The sequence below is a fragment of the Cydia pomonella genome, chromosome 11 (assembly GCF_033807575.1).
Source record: "Cydia pomonella isolate Wapato2018A chromosome 11, ilCydPomo1, whole genome shotgun sequence".
Lineage (NCBI taxonomy): Eukaryota > Metazoa > Arthropoda > Insecta > Lepidoptera > Tortricidae > Cydia > Cydia pomonella.
The window spans coordinates 14,610,279-14,627,067 of NC_084713.1; the positions used below are offsets into that span (position 1 = coordinate 14,610,279).

A 16,789-nucleotide genomic window follows, 5' to 3' on the forward strand; every position below is an offset into this window, starting at 1 on the left:
GTTTTTATCGTTTCGGGATCTCACTATTATCGATTTTTCACAGCAATACTTTTTATCGTTTCGGTAACTCACTATTTTTATGACGCATTTACATTCGCGTGAGAGAGTTTAACGCGAATGTAAATCGCCGTTACTTTCCATAAGCTAATTTTCATTATGTTGGTAGGCATAACTCTCGTTCGTCAGACGTCAAACCAAACCGTTTGACAGGTTTGACACTTCAGTACGTAGTATGAAGTTCCGTCTCTTAGAACGTAGTGATTATATGCTCTTTGGTAACTGTCAAATCAAATTAAAATTGTCATTTGTCAATGAGAGTAGAGGTTGCTCGTTCGATAGGCCGTAAAACTTCAAGTTCCACTTTCATTGCCAAGTCCCTGTTCAAATAAAATTACCTGTGTTAAAATCCGCATACAAATAAAGATAAACCGGTGACTTAAATTGAAAGAGCCCTTGCGTGAGCCACTGTTTGATCACGTCTATGTACATTTTATTGATAAGAGAGTTGGTTTAATTTACAAAAGCGGTGTATTAGTAGTATTAGGCGTTGTAGTGTTCAGTGAACATGTCTGATAATGAGTATGATGGTGACGCTGCTTGGGTGCCCTATCGGGACCGCCCTGAGTGGAAAGACGTGACGCCGGTGCCTGAAAATGATGGGCCAAGGCCTGTCGTGGTTATTGCTCATTCCGAGAAATGTAAGTATCATGATTACTCTTCAATTGTAATTACGTTCACTACAGAGCTATAAAAATAGTAATCGGTTATAATCTATTTTTATGTTAGTAGGTTACAAGGTGGTTCAAAGTGTAACATTTAAATTTTTTTTGTTTTTCATATTGTTTGAAGGCAAACAAATTGCTTTTATCACTGCATGCACCCTTGCACATTATCCTATACATTATTCCAGTATTGGGGTTGCTGGAAAGGTTAATTTTATTATATAGTGTGAGTTCTTGAATTTTTAATATACATCCCATGTTTGCAATTTAACTAGGCAATTCATATTTTTTCGAATTTGTCCTGTTAAGTTAGTAACATAGGAAGCACTCAGAGCGCCTATTGTTTAGTTTGTTATTAATTATTTTTATGCTAACATTGTTCATCATTAGCGCGATCAACTGAGATTTGATATAATATGGAATGTGAATATGAAAGATACTTATAATTTTATACTTTATCTATACATATATTTAATGAAGGTAATGAAACACACATTACCTTAGATTAACATAATTGTATATATTAAATGCAATACAGATGAAAATAGAAATGCAAACCAGTAAATGTTTAGTATGAGAAATAGCAGTAATTTACCAGTTTATACAGGGTTTTACTGATTTGCATTCCTTTACTTATTCCTTACTGTTTACTGGTAGCCTTTCTCTGCAGAAATTTTGTCTGGTTGCCCTTGGCATTGGCCTCTCCCATATTCCTTCACACGGCTCTGTCCAGAGCCTGTCTTCTCCCCAAGGTTCCAGCTACCTGCCTTAACTTGACTGCCCATCTAATTATTTGTCCACCATCATTCCTTTTCCCTTTGTGTTCCCTAGTTGTATATAACTGTATATTCATAATTTTCAGTTGAAGATGTGTATGGGTACTTCAGGGCAGTCCTGCAAAGTAACGAGAAGTCTGAACGGGCCTTGAAACTTACAAAAGATGCAGTTGAACTTAACGCAGCTAATTACACTGTGTGGCAATACAGGTATTTTATTATGTTTGAATGTTTTTGATGATGAGATAATTTCTTGAATACAAATTATCCATATAGAACAGCCTTACTCAACCTGTGGCCCGCCAGGCTCTTTAAGTTTGCCTGCCAGGTGATTTTGGTATAGGTCCTTGCCATTCGAACATCATCTTTAAGCAAATTCATGTTTACAATGGATAAACCGTCTTATTGGTTCTCATAAAAAAACCCTAAAAAGGTTGAAAATGGCTGATATAGAACATTAATATGAAAGGATAGAAGGAGACTTAGATTTGCTTAAATGCCTTTCTATAAACATATTTTCATTTGAACAACATGTCTTAAGGAATGTAGTTGTCTCCCTTTATTTACTGTGTAGAGATTGTGTCATTCACGAAGACGTGTGGCTTGAGTCGTATTGTCATGTTATTAAAGGTGAGATTTGACAAATCTGCGCGTCATCGTGGATGACACGAACTACGAGTATAATAGGCTTCTTAGTTTTGTTAAGTAGGTATATATAAGTGAAAGTGATCATCTAAAGCCTCTGAACTCTTAGATTTTATATATCAGAATTCATATCACTGCTATAAAACAACGTCCCCTGCTGTGCCTGTATGTATGTATGTATGTATGTACGCGATAAACTCTAAAATTACTGAACAGATTTTTATGCGGTTTTCACCTACCTATAGAGTAATTCTTGAGGAAGGTTTAGGTGTATAATTAACTTTTATAAGGTTCTACCGTGGGTGGGTCGCTAGTAAGTCATAACCTATCTTTATTTCTGCAGGTTACCTTTCTTTATGTCTTCCTTTGATTTATTATAATTATTTAAAATCTGTATTTTAATGTTTCAGGAGAGACTTGCTCAAAGCTTTGGGGACAGATTTGAGACCTGAGTTAGATTATGTTGAATCAGTTATCACACATTCGCCCAAGAATTATCAAGTGAGTAATATAATAAATTCCCTTTAAGTATTTCTATGCTTTAACCTTCATGTTATCAAGTGAGGAGTATTTACTTCTTATTACTTTATTATTCAATAATAAGGATTTTATTGAATATGTGATGAACATCTGAAATTGATAACTTTTTATTCAGAAATTAAAATTAACTACTTGTGTCACAGAATAACTAATAGTACCTCATGTTATGGTAGGTAGGTCGTAGTTTAGTTCGGTTATTTTTTATAAACATCTTAATGTTATTATTTAACATTTATTTAAAATTAAATATAAATACAAGTTCTTTATACAACCCGTCTGGCCTAGTGGGTAGTGACCCTGCCTGTGAAGCTGATGGTCCTGGATTCAAATCCCGGTAAGGGCATTTATTTGTGTGATGAGCATAGATTTTTGTTCCTGAGTGTTTTCTATGTATTTAAGTAGTTATAAATATTGATATAATTATTATATATATTTTTGTCCAAGTACCCATTAAGAGCTATAGGTACAAAATTATGGCTAAGGAAGTCTGAATCTAAGTTGTATTTTGAATTGCGTTAAATTTAATTTGTTCGAAAATTTTACGACACACGAAATGCTACTTTCTTTGTTTTAATGATGGTTAAAATTCCATTGAAAGTATTGAAATAGAACAGAGTGTACATCGTAATGTACATAGGGCGGCACGAGGATAGATATAACAGTTTTATTGCCTATACCCGGTTTTTAGTGTTCCATAAAAATTTTTGTTCACGGAACACTTATGGAATCACTTCGGTCTTGTAAATTGGTTATATTTTTTAAAAGCGTTGGTAGCCTAGCGGTAAGAGCGTGCGACTTTGAATTCGTAAGTCGCGGGTTCTACCTTGGCTCGTACCAATGAGATTTTCGGAACTTATGTACGAAATATCATTTGATATTTACCAGTCGCTTCTCGGTGATGTTTCATCGTGAGGAAACAGGAAACCGGACTAATCCCAATAAGGCCTAGTTTCCCTTGTGGGTTGAAAGGTCAAATGGCAGTTGCTTTCGTAAAAACAGAGGGCTTACCGCGAACCACGTTTAACGTGTTGTCTCCCTGTCACACTTACGTACGAATTTACAAGCACGACAGAGAGGTAACACGACGAACGTGGTTCGCGGTAGGCCCTCTGGTGCGGCTGGTGCTGGTACGACAATTCTCGGGATTAGTTTTCAAGCGGACCCTAGTCTCCTATGAGCCGTGGCAATAAGCCGGGACCAACCCTAAGAAGAAGAAGACTTTTAGCAATAGAAAAAAACAATCTTGACATGTATTTTTAATGAAAAATGCTTTAAAAAATAGTACGTTATGAAACCAAAAGAAAGTAAATAAAAATATTATTATGGTATATGCTATATTAGTACATTACGAGTAAAGTGCGAAAAATAGGAAATTCGAAACGAGTGGCGATAAATTAAAACACGACCGAAGGGAGTTGCGAATCACCTATTCGCACATGTATTTAAATTTTCGACATAGTTATATACTGGGCATTTTCCGCCAATCGACAACCATTGTGCCTATTTTGCGTGATTTGACATAGTTACGTATAGTGCTAATTATCGCACAAGTACGGTAAAGTAGCATCATATGTACTGTAAAATTGTTTTATGTTTGCTGTTACTTATTTTTCAAAGATTTGCGCCAATGTTGCGTCGAGCAGCAGCCATAGAGTTGACTAGACGCCGACGCTCGGGAGATGCTAGTGTGGGGTGGCCATTAGACTAGCAAAAACATGCATGCCATTTACGTTACATTGCCGACTACTAATGTAAACTGCATTCAAAAGTTTGATCAGATACCGCAATGTAACGAAAATTGCATGCAAGTTCTTGCTAGTGTAAAACCTCGCTTCAGGTGTGCTGTGCTGGGCTAATTTTAGATACCAGGCATCAATGGCAATGTTTTGTTGCATGTAATATAACCACAAATATAACTTTACAGGTGTGGCATCACCGGAAAGTTCTAGTGGAATGGCTACAAGATCCATCACAGGAGCTGGCCCTGACGAGCGACGCCTTAATACAGGACCCCAAGAACTACCACGCCTGGCAACACAGGCAATGGGCTATTAAGACTTTTGGGTAAGCTTTGATTACCTTCTTCATCGCCATAACTACTTTATACCACTCGCAGTATATAGTAAACCTTATCGGAATGAATGTTTACACGCCTTGCCACTTATGTCCGCAAAGTATGCGTAGTCCGATTATTGAAACGCCTGATGGAATGATACATGCAAAGTTTCATGATATTGTTATCACTATCATAAAAAGGTAAAGCGCTTATTTATTACATGTTTATGCGGCCAGCTTACGGTCTTTCCACCGCGATGCATCCGGCTGACGATTTTTTTTACTCACAATAGCATCTAATTTATCATCTCACTAAGTATCAAACGGGAGGCGATGACTAACTATTTTTTACGTGTTTTCCTCAACCCACCAACGGAGCGGCAGCTGACGTCCATGAGGGTTCATCATACATAGCCACTATACGAGTTTTCGCCCGGGAGGGGATTGGTCATGGAAATATGTAGCTGGCTCGCGGTCTATAATATAACCTTTAAATACTTAAAAGCATGAAGGTTGAATTTACTGCGAGTGCCGTTGCACGGGCTTGGAGCACGAATACTCATGTCATGACGAATTTAGGTTGTCTTGACGTCCAAAGGGTAACCTTTTTTTACGGTGTGGTAAGATATAACACACACACGAAACAATACATCACAAATCGAGATTCTGACAATATTCTTATAACTTTGTATCAAAAGTCTTATATTTTTTTCTGTCGTTCCAGACTGTACGACCGCGAAATGGACTTCGTAGACAACCTTATCACTCAAGACGTACGTAACAACTCAGCCTGGAACCAGCGATATTTCATCATGAACAACCATCTCGGCTGGTCCGACATGAACGTGCAAAAAGAAATATGCTACACCATGGAAAAAATCAAATTCGTCAAAAATAACGAGAGCGCTTGGAACTATTTAAGAGGTCTATTACTACACGATAAAAGGGGACTTAGTGGAAATTGCGTAGTGACTGGGTTCTGCGAGGATTTGTATAAAAATAAGTGCCGGTCGCCGTTCCTTCTCGCTTTTATCCTAGATATTTGTGATGAGGCTATAAAGAAGGATGAAATAGGTTGCCTACATAATCCTACTAGAGGGGTAGCGCTGTGTGAGGATCTGGCGACGAAGTATGATAAAATTAGAAGCAAATATTGGAACTATATGTCTGAAAAGTTTAGGAAAGCGAAAGATGAGTTAGCGGCTAAAAATGAAGATGGCGACAAAGTTGAGCGAACAATTTAATTATATTTAAAGCAAAAAAAAACTGAAAATTCTTACAAAACTTACTCTTGCTGACAACATCAGGAATTGAATCCTGTACCTCAGCTTACCAAACTAAACTTCCTTTCAACCACCGGGAAGAATTTGTATTGCAATTAAGTATTATGCTTTGATAGGAAAAATCTAGATTCCACGCTGCTCCTTTTTATATTTATACCAACCGTAAAAAAATATTATTGATAAAAGCAAAGTGCTAACTAAAAACAATTTAATTTTGAATCTGTTATGGTGTAATTGTCTTATTAATTTTATCCAAGAGACGTACGTTTGTATTTCCCCTTTTTTTGGCATGTCTTGTTTTTCATATACTCTTTATCTCTGTTCAATAAAATGAAATCTAAATAAAAAGCTTTTAATTTACATGGCATTTTAACATTTTGAATGCGCACCGACAAATAACATTGATTTTTTAAAACTGCGGGTATTGTCGTCAATTTAAATTGGGATCTTACGAGCAGAGACAATTACAAGAATATGAAAACATTATTGTAGAGTTATTTATTACACAGTTTGTTGGCTAAGCGTCACTGTTACAGCAGCTCGTCTGTGTGTCGTCGCCGCCCATTTTTTCGGTGTTTTGATAACGGTCCAGCATCCCGAGGTAACGGTGTACGTCGGCGCGGAGCGCGCGGGTCACCACCTTAAAAATAAATTGTAGACACATGGACTTTATTAGCTGGCAAACTAATTTCATCAGTAGAAAAAGGAGCGAAATGAGGGCTACCGCGTTTAATTTCACTTCTAGGTGCGCTAGTGTAGTCGGAGGTCTTTCGAAATGTCAAATGCATAGAATTTTTGGGGGTACAAGCTTCTTTTATCGCGAGTTTTCACTCTATTCAGAATTGTGGTAAATCATTTTCTGTCTTTGATTAATCATGGTAAACATCAGATACAGTTCAATAAATATTAGTGGTTTTAAAAAGTGTAGGTACCAACTAAAATATACGCAAAATTAAACAGGTTAAAAAACGACAAATTTAGTCGTTATAATACCTTTGTGTATATGAACCAATATGATTTTTTATTTTTTTTTATTTGCATAATTTTGATTTTGAGATCTGTTTTCGTGTTTGTCATTTACGGTACGGTAGCCCTCATTAAATAAAAGTAAGCATCCCTTCTGCTTAAACATTTTTCAAATCTGCCATATTTTTTTCTGCTGACTTTATATAGTTTGTACGCGCTTTAGGTCCGGCAAATTTTCCCGTGTACTCTCCATAATAAATTATTAGAGGCAAATACTCTGTTCGACACAAAAACCACGGTGGTGTTAAATAACCATTATGAAGCATACCTATAAGTATGATAACTACGTTGATTGCAACAAGAAACTAACCGCGAAAATGAATATAGTGGTACTGTGATTCACAACATGTCCAATTGACAATATTCCTAAATTTATTATTGCACTGATTAATTAATTAATTATTTACTCCATAATTTGTTTGTAGCCGTCCTATCGCCTTGAAGTACTTCCTTTCCTTGAAATATTTACCTATATATTGACAAATCATTTTTTTTATCTATGGGCGGGCCGTAACTTCTAATCCAAAATGATACCTTGCAAAAGCAGCTCTTATCATATTTCAGGACTTTCATAAAGCTACGTGTGCGCTCAGGGTCTGGTATTGGCTCGGGCTCGAAACAGCAGTCAGGAATGCATTTTGCGGCACCTTCTTTCGGTTTATCAGCGTTACAGGTGCACTTAGGCCTCGTTCCGTGGTCGCAGATATAGTCGCTTGAACCGGATTCTTTTGCCGCATCCAAAACGTTTGGACAGCTTGTACAAATGCAACCACGGCACTCGCAGGGAGGCTGGAATTAGATATAGTTAAAATCAGTCGTGGCATTAAGGCTCAGTTAGGTATTTTTATCGTTGGATTCATCAGAGCAGGAGGGTATTCAGCTGCAATTCGACTACCCATTATAGAAATAACAATATGATCATAGATGCGTCTTTCAAAGTTGCCAATATGATCGGTCAGACCAGACTATATAATATTATAATATGTTAGTAAAGTTGTTACAGAGCAGTGACTGTTTTATACTTTGTATCACTTTGGCGCAAACGAATATTCGAAAGTAGATAGATGCGCACATATTTATGTAGTAATAGACTGTCTTGTATATAATGCGGTATAAATGCGGTTTTTGTATGGAAATCGAACCATAAGAATCAGGATCAGGTGGGTAATTTTATCGTTAGGTAAGTAGATCAATTAGATCAGGAAGGTAATCGGCTGCAATTAAACTATCATAGAAATTCATATACAGGATATATGATCATAGATGGTGGCCTTCGAAATTGCCATAGGCGATCAGCGTTCCGCGTCATATTTTTCAGGTTTGTCGCTATTTTTTTGACGGAAATTGTCGGCCAGATCCGATACCTAGGTAATGTTTATAGGTGGCCTATATTCTGACAACGCTGACTTGGCAGTAAAAATGCATACATATCCCTATAATAATAGCTCCATAGGTACTTGACATAGGCAGCGATTAGCTTGTAAACTTAGCGTGGTCCGATTCTAATATTATTTAAAATCTTAAGTACCTCGTGATCTTACCTGACATGGCCGTTTTGACATTGTAGGTTTGTTGCGCTCTTGTATTTAGTTTATTGCAATAGCAATGTGCCTTACGTTAGTCACATCGTACTTGAGCGAATTACCTTGAAATATGCATGAAGAGAATTCGAAATTATTGGTTTTTATGTACTGTTAATTCATACTTGCTGAACGCTGAAACGTCATCATTGACATATTATCGACATGTACGTCCTCAGAAAAAAAAGTGGCTGTGACATAATCGGACAGACAGACGGATATGACGAATCTATAAGGGTTCCGTTTTTTGCCATTTGGCTACGGAACCCTAAAAAAACAGTGTGCATCCAAAAAGTAGGTACTTATAGTAACATTTGTTTGGCAATAGTATCAACAAAGAGAATTTGAAATGAGAGAGGTGGATTGTCATGGTAAACTTTGTAGTTGCTTTGTAGCTACAGCAAAGAGAACTTGAAATAGAGGTGGATTGTCAAAGTAGACTGTACTGTAGCCACAGTAAATTTACTGCCATCTTTCGACACACGTTTAAAACTTTTAGAACGCCATTTGACTTTGATCCTTATTCTTTCAATAATATGTGATAAATTTGTTAAATATCAAAAAGTGGCATCATCGCTCGAAAAGATGCCAAATATGATTTTAAATTCTCTTTATAGTGTTAAAAACATATAACAAAATACTTTATTTACAATAACAATCAAAGAATACAATACTCACAAGGAGATAACAATATACATAATGGATAAAATAGGTACTGACTTTAATAACATATATCTATGGTACTGACTATGTTTGGCAACGTCAAGTGTTGTCAGGGGATAGGTACAGTCAGCATCAATAGTAGCGGATGAAACAACGCGCCAAAAATATCTGATATTCCAGATAACTTTTCCAAATAAAGATAATTCTCTAAAATTTACTTTCAAAAGTATATCTTTTACAGTCTAAATTGCTCTACATATAGAACCATCAACTTTTGTTAAGCTTTTACAGAATGGTAGATACTTTTGAAACCTTGTTTGATCCGCTACTTTTGATGCTGACTGTACTACGTGCGTCCACACGTCCACACCAAGGTCTCGAATACCAGATGCGATAGGTATAGAATAGTAAACATTCGTTACTTCCGTGTGCACGTCCCATAAAATAATGACATTTATTAGACATTACATCATTATCGGACTAAATATGGACTAAATCAAACTGGACAATTTAACAGAATGGTTACAATAAGTATAAATACCTATTAAAATTATCTAGATCCAACAGTGAATTAAATTCCGTCTACTGCATTAATTCGCTGTAAAAATGCAGAGCATAAGAAAATTGCAGAAACCAGTGCCCTTTCAACCTCAGCAAGCCTGTAAAACCGACCCAATCTGCGAGCCGACTGAACTACGGCAACTCAAGTACAAGCTGGCTCACTTGAATTGTAAATGCGAGACTTGTGCAACACGTAGTCTGGTGTGCCATCAGCAATACAAACATCAACGCACCGTCACGTCCGTTCAAACTGATCAAACACAGTGCTATTCTGACAAACTTATTCAAGTCAGTCCTCGGAATGCTTCAACTCAAACAAAAACTCAGTCTTCACAAAGCGGCGTGATTATGTCGTGCGAAGACAATAAAGCATGCCCAACATGCCTATACGCATTCAGTTTTCTTCGCAATGGTGTTACCAAAATTTATAAAGATGAGGAATCCGAAACCGTCAAAGGAATGTCCGGTTGCGATAAGGCCACTTCACGCTATGTTTCCAGCATTGAGAAATCCACCTCCATGACCAGTAGACTACTTGCAGTATCACAAGATTTGAGCGAATATTCCTCTAATTCTAGTGAAACTTACTATCATTCCAACAGCAGCAGTCGTGTCAGATTTAACCTTGGGGGTGACCCGAAAGAACACTGGCGGCGTTTTCAAGTACATAATGTAGATGTCACTTACATAGAGAATCTAATTAATTCTATTAGGCCTTTGGTGAGTTTTTAATTTTTATTGTTCTTGTGAACATGTACCTACATCCGTCGAGGCAATTGGAACAATAAGGTAAATGCACTTACTAGCAATACGCACAGCGACGACTATAGGCATACTTAGTACACTTCACTAAGATCCAGGTTCATTCATGGTAGAAGTGAATCGATCGAATCTTATAACCTCTTAATAGCTAAAGGTTATACAATTTATATTATGCACCTATATATTTATATATTAGTTCTCATTGTCTCTACTGATTGTTTTATATCAGGTGGCATTAAATAAATTAAAAGTTGGTTGTAGCTCGGGGCGAAACCAGTCATAACTATGAGCCTTAGATTTTCTGATAAACAATTTTTTCATTCATAAAATAGGTACTTATATTTTTTTCTAAAACAGGGTTATTTTAGTGAAATATATAAATCATAAATTACAGCAAAAGGTACTTTTATTTCAATAAATAATCATATACCTAAATTAGGTAGCTTTTATTATTTGGCAGCGTAATGCTTTATGAACCGCGCAGAAGGGTCTGAGACTTCGACCCACTTGGGCATCCAGTAGTATGGAGTAAAGTTATATTGGCCCGGGAATGATTTTTCAAATACATGGCGATAATATTTTGATTCCGTCGTAGTGGGCTGGATGCCCTTGTACAGAGTAGGCTCATCTTTGTACCGGTCTGCTATGATTTCTCCTATAGTTGTGAATAGGGATTTCTTCACCGACGCCACGCCGTCCGAAAATGCCTCTTTATGTCTCCAGAGTATAGAGTCTGGCAGGAGATCGCTTTTCTCCAAACTTTTCCGTAACAGATACTTCTCTACTCCATCTTGTGGCTGGCGCAATTTCGGATCCGTGCCTAGGTAATGATGTGTGAATTCAATATCTAAGAAAGGTACTCTGAGTTCTAAGCTGAACGCGCTCGTTGTGCGGTCTGCTCTCAAGCCGTCGTATAAGTAGATATCTGATAGCAAACGCAAGCTTTCTTCATGCCCTGCTTCTGCAGAAGGTGCGTCTCTGAAATATATATAGCCCTGAGCCACCTCATCCGCGCCTTCCCCACTAAACACTACCGTAGTGTCAGTTTTCTCCTTTATATACTTGGACAAAAGATACATAGGGATGCTTGCGCGGATCGTGGTAATGTCAAATGTTTCGAGATGATAGATCACGTTGTCTAAGGCTTCTCGTACGTCATTCTCATCAAATTGAACTTCATAGTGCTCTGTGCCTAAATGATCCGCTACGATTCGAGCCGCAGCTAAATCTGGGGAATCTCCCATTCCTATCGCAAATGTTTGTATTTTGTATGGCAGTTTGTATTCTTTCGCGAGTTTAACTACCAAAGCGGTGACTAGCGAAGAATCCAGTCCACCACTGAGGAAGCATCCGATTCGACGATCCGACATCATTCTCTTGCGACAGGCGGCTTCTAGTAAATGTGCCGTTTTCTCGTAAACATTCATTTTTTTCAGAACACTTTCTGGGACATATGGTTTATAGTTAAGGGACATTCCCGGTTTGAAAAATTGCTCTGTATGATCCAATTTTACCTTACCGCCATCAAGCATACTCCATATTTGAAAATGGCCGGGCGGAAATGGTTCTAATATCGCCGTTTCACTGGCGGATTCTTTGATTCCGACTAAGCCTTTAGCTTCCGAGCAGATGCCCATGGTGCCGCTCTCTGGGTCATGAAAACGGAACATCGGGCGGACACCGTAAGGGTCTCTGGCTAAGTAAATTTTCCTTTGCTCGCCATCAACCAGACAGAATACGAATTCGGCATCAAGCCTCCTAACGGCCTCGGCAATGCCAAAGTTGTGGTACAAGTGGATGATGGCCTCGACGTCGCAGTTGGTCTCGTAGGGGAAATCGTGTTCGGTTTGGAGGAGTTTGCAGTTAAAGATTTCACCGTTGCAGATGAGGGTGGTGCGGGGGTAGCGATGGAGTTTCATGGGCTGCATGCCATGCAGGCCGTCGACGATGGCGATACGACTGAAGCCCAGCAACGCGCCGGGTTCGCGCGCGTCTTGTTCGACGCGCCACGCGTCTGGCCCGCGGTGAGTGATCGCGGCGAAGCACTTGATGCATTTTAGGTTCACCCCGTCCTTGGCTCCGAATATCGCCCAAATTCCGCACATTTTTGTGGTCTGAAATCAATAAACTGATGTGAGTACTTAGGTACCTACCTAATGTGATATGAGTACGGCGGCCGATTATTAGTACCGTCATGTCATGTCCTGGAACTTCGCCTGTGCTATGTTCGCCTAGTTTAACATCAGTTGTCACTAACAAAATGTTTCTAGTGCAACCCTTACGTAAAACTGCTAAATACAAAGTTTTTCACATAGTTGACGTTGAGGTTTATCCGCGACAACGACGACACGTTTTTTAAGCCAGTATTTTAACTTCAGTTTTAAACAATGATAGAAACCAGGTGATGTTAATATTTTTACATCATCATATTATCATATAACTATTTATTTTTCATATGATACTATTATTTAATACAGCTTACGTTTAGAAGTCACAATTGGATAAAACATTAGTTAGGGTATTTGGCGTCTATCTTGTTGCCGAATCTCGCCTACCCCTAGGGTTGTTAAATTCCCTGCATCACATTAATTGGGGGATGGCATCTGCGGAATAGCCGCAATAGTCTCCTGGCAGTTATAGCTGACAGGCTTGTAGTCAGCTTCTTGTGCACTGGACCAGGGTACACTCAGTGGTAGCTACTTACACATGACTTTATGTAGTTATTATTGGTGTATGTGCCTGGCGCCAGTTAAAAACTAAAATATTTAATTTTAAGTTAAATTTAGTGCAATAATAATATAATTTTAAGAGTGAGTAAAACTAAGGTCTGGTATAAATGATTTTTATCTTTTTATTACTGGTTTTTCGGAAATGGATTTAACGATTTGGAGGAAAGTTAATAAGTAAATGAAGCTATGCCCTAAATATATTATATTTACTTATAAACGATTACTTCCCTTTATCTGGTATGTTGGTTAATTTTTAGCATCATAGAAAATGTAAGTATGTAAACAACTTCAAACTGTTACCAATCTTCGCCTACTACACATTTTTTTTAAATGCCTAGCCTGGTGTAGTTAAAGTTCATATTATATTAACACATTCCAATGAGATAAGACTTAACATGTGTACGTCACAGAAAAGTTTATTATTAGCAGTAAGGCGAAGATTGTAAAAAAATACCCATACTTCGGCTATTGCCTTTGGGGCCATTTATTACCAAGTTAACCAATTAAATTCAAAGGTCGTGTTTTTCCATAACCAACTTCAAATTTGAATGTTTTTTTAAGTGTCAAAATTCAGGCGAAGATACGGTACACGACGGTATGGAACCGCCGGAAAATCGCCGAGCGAGCGGCCGGCGCCAGTGTGTAAGAGCTCTAAAAATAAGGGCCAGGTCGCCGAGATTTAGCAAGATGCATGCATTATTTCCCATTTTCATTCATACTATCGACACCAAAAATGTAAATTAAAAATTTAGTTCTTCCGCCTCCTTTTGTAAATTTCATAAAAAACGCATGGCATAGTATTATATCTTCGAAAGAACATGTAATGAGCTTTGATCAAAGGTACTTTTACCCAATACTTTGTGATTATTATGATAAATAGTATTTGTATATATAAACGCCTTTGAAGGAAAATTAAATAGGTACATAGGTAAGTACATATTAGAAAACTGTTAGCTTCAATACGGCACCAATAATATTTCATTTCATATACTTAAATGAGAATAATCACTTTCATTAAAATATTTCATTCTAATAATAGTAATAATCTACTATTGATTCTAATAAAATTATTTAATTCAAAATACTTACTTGTATTATACAATTAGAGGTTTTTTCAGTAAAAATTATATGTTAAAACAGTGGCCACCGGCTTTGGCACGTCAACGAAGACTAGACGTGGACACTCGTTTTCCCGCTAGCACTTTTATTACACTTTGATAGAATGGAACCTTCGTATTGAGTCATCGACTTTTATTTTGATCCTTTTCATAAGCCAGCGAAAGAAACGAGACAATATTATAGTGACGTAGTTGTCAATGTTCACTTTTAGTCGGCCGGAATGATTGAACCACGTGTTGGAACTAAAATTAAACTGGTGTTCTGGACCGTAAATACGTAGAAATAAAATAGGATTTTGTGTTTACGCAGACTTCGGTTGACAGACACTGTGTCTGGATGTGATGTGAGATGTTAATTCTTTAGAAATACGAAGATTATGGTTAGCTATATTGGATGAGAGGCAAATATAAGTCGCGCCGTGAAAGAAAGAGTTAGGTTATTAGTCGAGGTGTATTTCATTTATCCGGGTTATGCTATTCCGCCATCCGTGCGACGTATTGCATCATCGTGTTGTATGTATTGAGTTGACTGCGCATGCCTGTGTTTGTTGGATATAAATGGCGGGTCCCATATCCATATATTTTAAGACTACGGGATGGGTTTTTATTTTAACAATCTATGTATTCATTTAGACGTTTGAAAGTTCATAACATTCGGCCTCCTTAAAAAAATCTAACTAGGCAATACCCACCTACATAAAATAATCCATTTGTGTGGCAATACTGGCGATCGTAACCTCACAATACATAGATAGGTACTCGTAGCAGCATTTGTACCGTAGCATTGAAACGATTGCGCTGATTTTTATAGGTAAATGAGGTGTTTTGATAATTGATTCGTTTGATATTTTTTTTTATTAATCATTTATTTCAAATAACAAGGATTCATAATACATGCCCAGTTTAAATAACTTGTGCTGAATTTTGTTCAGCATAGGTCACTGCGCATCGTCATATAAATCCCAACAAACAATTAGGCGATACTTAGTCCCTATTTTATTACCTAAAGACGTAGAGCGGCTTTAGAATAGCTACATAGTCTTAGCCTACAGGCTTGGTGACAAAAAATGTTCAAAGAGGCTCATCTAAAGCTTTAAGGTGCACAGCAGCTGTTTTGGCCGCTATAATGCATGGTAAGCAGCTAGTGTTAGCTCAAAGTGAATTATAATGCCCAGTTTAAATAACTTGTGCTGAATTTTGTTCAGCATAGGTCACTGCGCATCGTCATATAAATCCCAACAAACAATTAGGCGATACTTAGTCCCTATTTTATTACCTAAAGACGTAGAGCGGCTTTAGAATAGCTACAAAGTCTTAGCCTACAGGCTTGGTGACAAAAAATGTTCAAAGAGGCTCATCTAAAGCTTTAAGGTGCACAGCAGCTGTTTTGGCCGCTATAATGCATGGTAAGCAGCTAGTGTTAGCTCAAAGTGAATTATACAACCTTAACATCTAACTATATGAGTAATACGCAGCTGCAGTTTGCACTTAAGGTTCTAAACAGGCGATAAAAAGCCTTTTATAGCTCTTTGAATTGCATTGCTACTTAACTCTCTTAACTTCTATGACTTACAGTCGAACAGAGAAGTTGAGAGTCGCCATTATAGATCGTGTTGTCGCAAGAGACGAGCGTTATTTAATAACTTAGTACATCTTATACTCTTCTTATATATATGTAAGTTTATAACCGTTAGTATATATTATTTATCGCTATTTTGCTTGTTTTAAGTTACTTATTCTGTTTTTTTTTTTGTTTAATGCCTGCACGTACTACTGTTTCTGTTTAGCCTGATGGTTGACTGGTAGAGAATGCCTTTAGGCATTAAGTTCGCCATTTGTACTTTATTTGTTATATTGTGCAATAAAGTTTAAATAAATAAATAAATAATATAGTCTTACTTACAAGCTAAGCCTACAGCACCATGTTAAGGTGACCGATTAATCAATAAGCAAAACAAAAACTATAAATTAGAATGTCAAATAAAAATTGATAGTTTTACTCAATATTGTCCTAATGTTACTATGACAACTTAAAATCGAAATTAACGAAATCAAAAATTAGTCAAATGCGGTAGACCACAAATAAAAATATCTTACATTTATAAAAATTTGCAAGGGTCATTTAAAATGTTGTTAGTAATACATATAGTTATTGACAGTGTAATTAATTTCCCATCATAAAACCGCAGATAACGCTGTCGTAAATGCACTAATATAATTACATATTTGCTTATTTGCCATTTGATTGTACTTCAAGCTGTCACAGAGTTAAGCTTACGAATAATAATCCAAAATGCAATCTTCAACCAAGTGGCAAAATAAAATGATG

At 37.1% G+C, this 16,789-nt stretch overlaps 3 protein-coding genes across 3 annotated transcripts; 1 reads left to right on the plus strand and 2 right to left on the minus strand.

Annotated features, from left to right (window-relative positions):
* The first annotated feature begins 293 nt into the window (after positions 1–293).
* On the plus strand, positions 294–6,381 carry LOC133522944 (protein farnesyltransferase/geranylgeranyltransferase type-1 subunit alpha). The gene is made up of 5 exons (XM_061858443.1): positions 294–698; positions 1,585–1,708; positions 2,554–2,644; positions 4,608–4,747; positions 5,463–6,381. The coding sequence occupies exons 1-5, from the start codon at positions 566–568 to the stop codon at positions 5,980–5,982; spliced, it is 1,008 nt and encodes a 335-aa protein (XP_061714427.1). The 5' UTR covers positions 294–565; the 3' UTR covers positions 5,983–6,381.
* On the minus strand, positions 6,360–8,798 carry LOC133522950 (uncharacterized). The gene is made up of 3 exons (XM_061858453.1): positions 8,589–8,798; positions 7,582–7,836; positions 6,360–6,661 (listed from the first exon to the last, which is right to left on the minus strand). The coding sequence occupies exons 1-3, from the start codon at positions 8,607–8,609 to the stop codon at positions 6,539–6,541; spliced, it is 399 nt and encodes a 132-aa protein (XP_061714437.1). The 5' UTR covers positions 8,610–8,798; the 3' UTR covers positions 6,360–6,538.
* Positions 8,799–11,001: 2,203 nt separating this feature from the next.
* LOC133522940 (asparagine synthetase [glutamine-hydrolyzing]) lies at positions 11,002–15,021 on the minus strand. The gene is made up of 2 exons (XM_061858437.1): positions 14,432–15,021; positions 11,002–12,727 (listed from the first exon to the last, which is right to left on the minus strand). Exon 2 carries the CDS (start codon positions 12,716–12,718, stop codon positions 11,063–11,065), a length of 1,656 nt encoding a protein of 551 aa, XP_061714421.1. The 5' UTR covers positions 12,719–12,727; positions 14,432–15,021; the 3' UTR covers positions 11,002–11,062.
* Positions 15,022–16,789: the final 1,768 nt, after the last annotated feature.

Coding starts and splice junctions, on each gene's coding strand:
- LOC133522950 (XM_061858453.1), bottom strand. CDS start 8,609: ATGTCAAAACGGCCATGTCAG. Junction 7,837..8,588: donor TGTCAAAACGGCCATGTCAG/GTAAGATCACGA, acceptor ATCTAATTCCAG/CCTCCCTGCGAGTGCCGTGG. Junction 6,662..7,581: donor ATAAGAGCTGCTTTTGCAAG/GTATCATTTTGG, acceptor TTTATTTTTAAG/GTGGTGACCCGCGCGCTCCG.
- LOC133522944 (XM_061858443.1), top strand. CDS start 566: ATGTCTGATAATGAGTATGATGGTGACGCTGCTTGGGTGCCCTATCGG. Junction 699..1,584: donor TATTGCTCATTCCGAGAAAT/GTAAGTATCATG, acceptor CATAATTTTCAG/TTGAAGATGTGTATGGGTAC. Junction 1,709..2,553: donor TACACTGTGTGGCAATACAG/GTATTTTATTAT, acceptor TTAATGTTTCAG/GAGAGACTTGCTCAAAGCTT.
- LOC133522940 (XM_061858437.1), bottom strand. CDS start 12,718: ATGTGCGGAATTTGGGCGATATTCGGAGCCAAGGACGGGGTGAACCTA.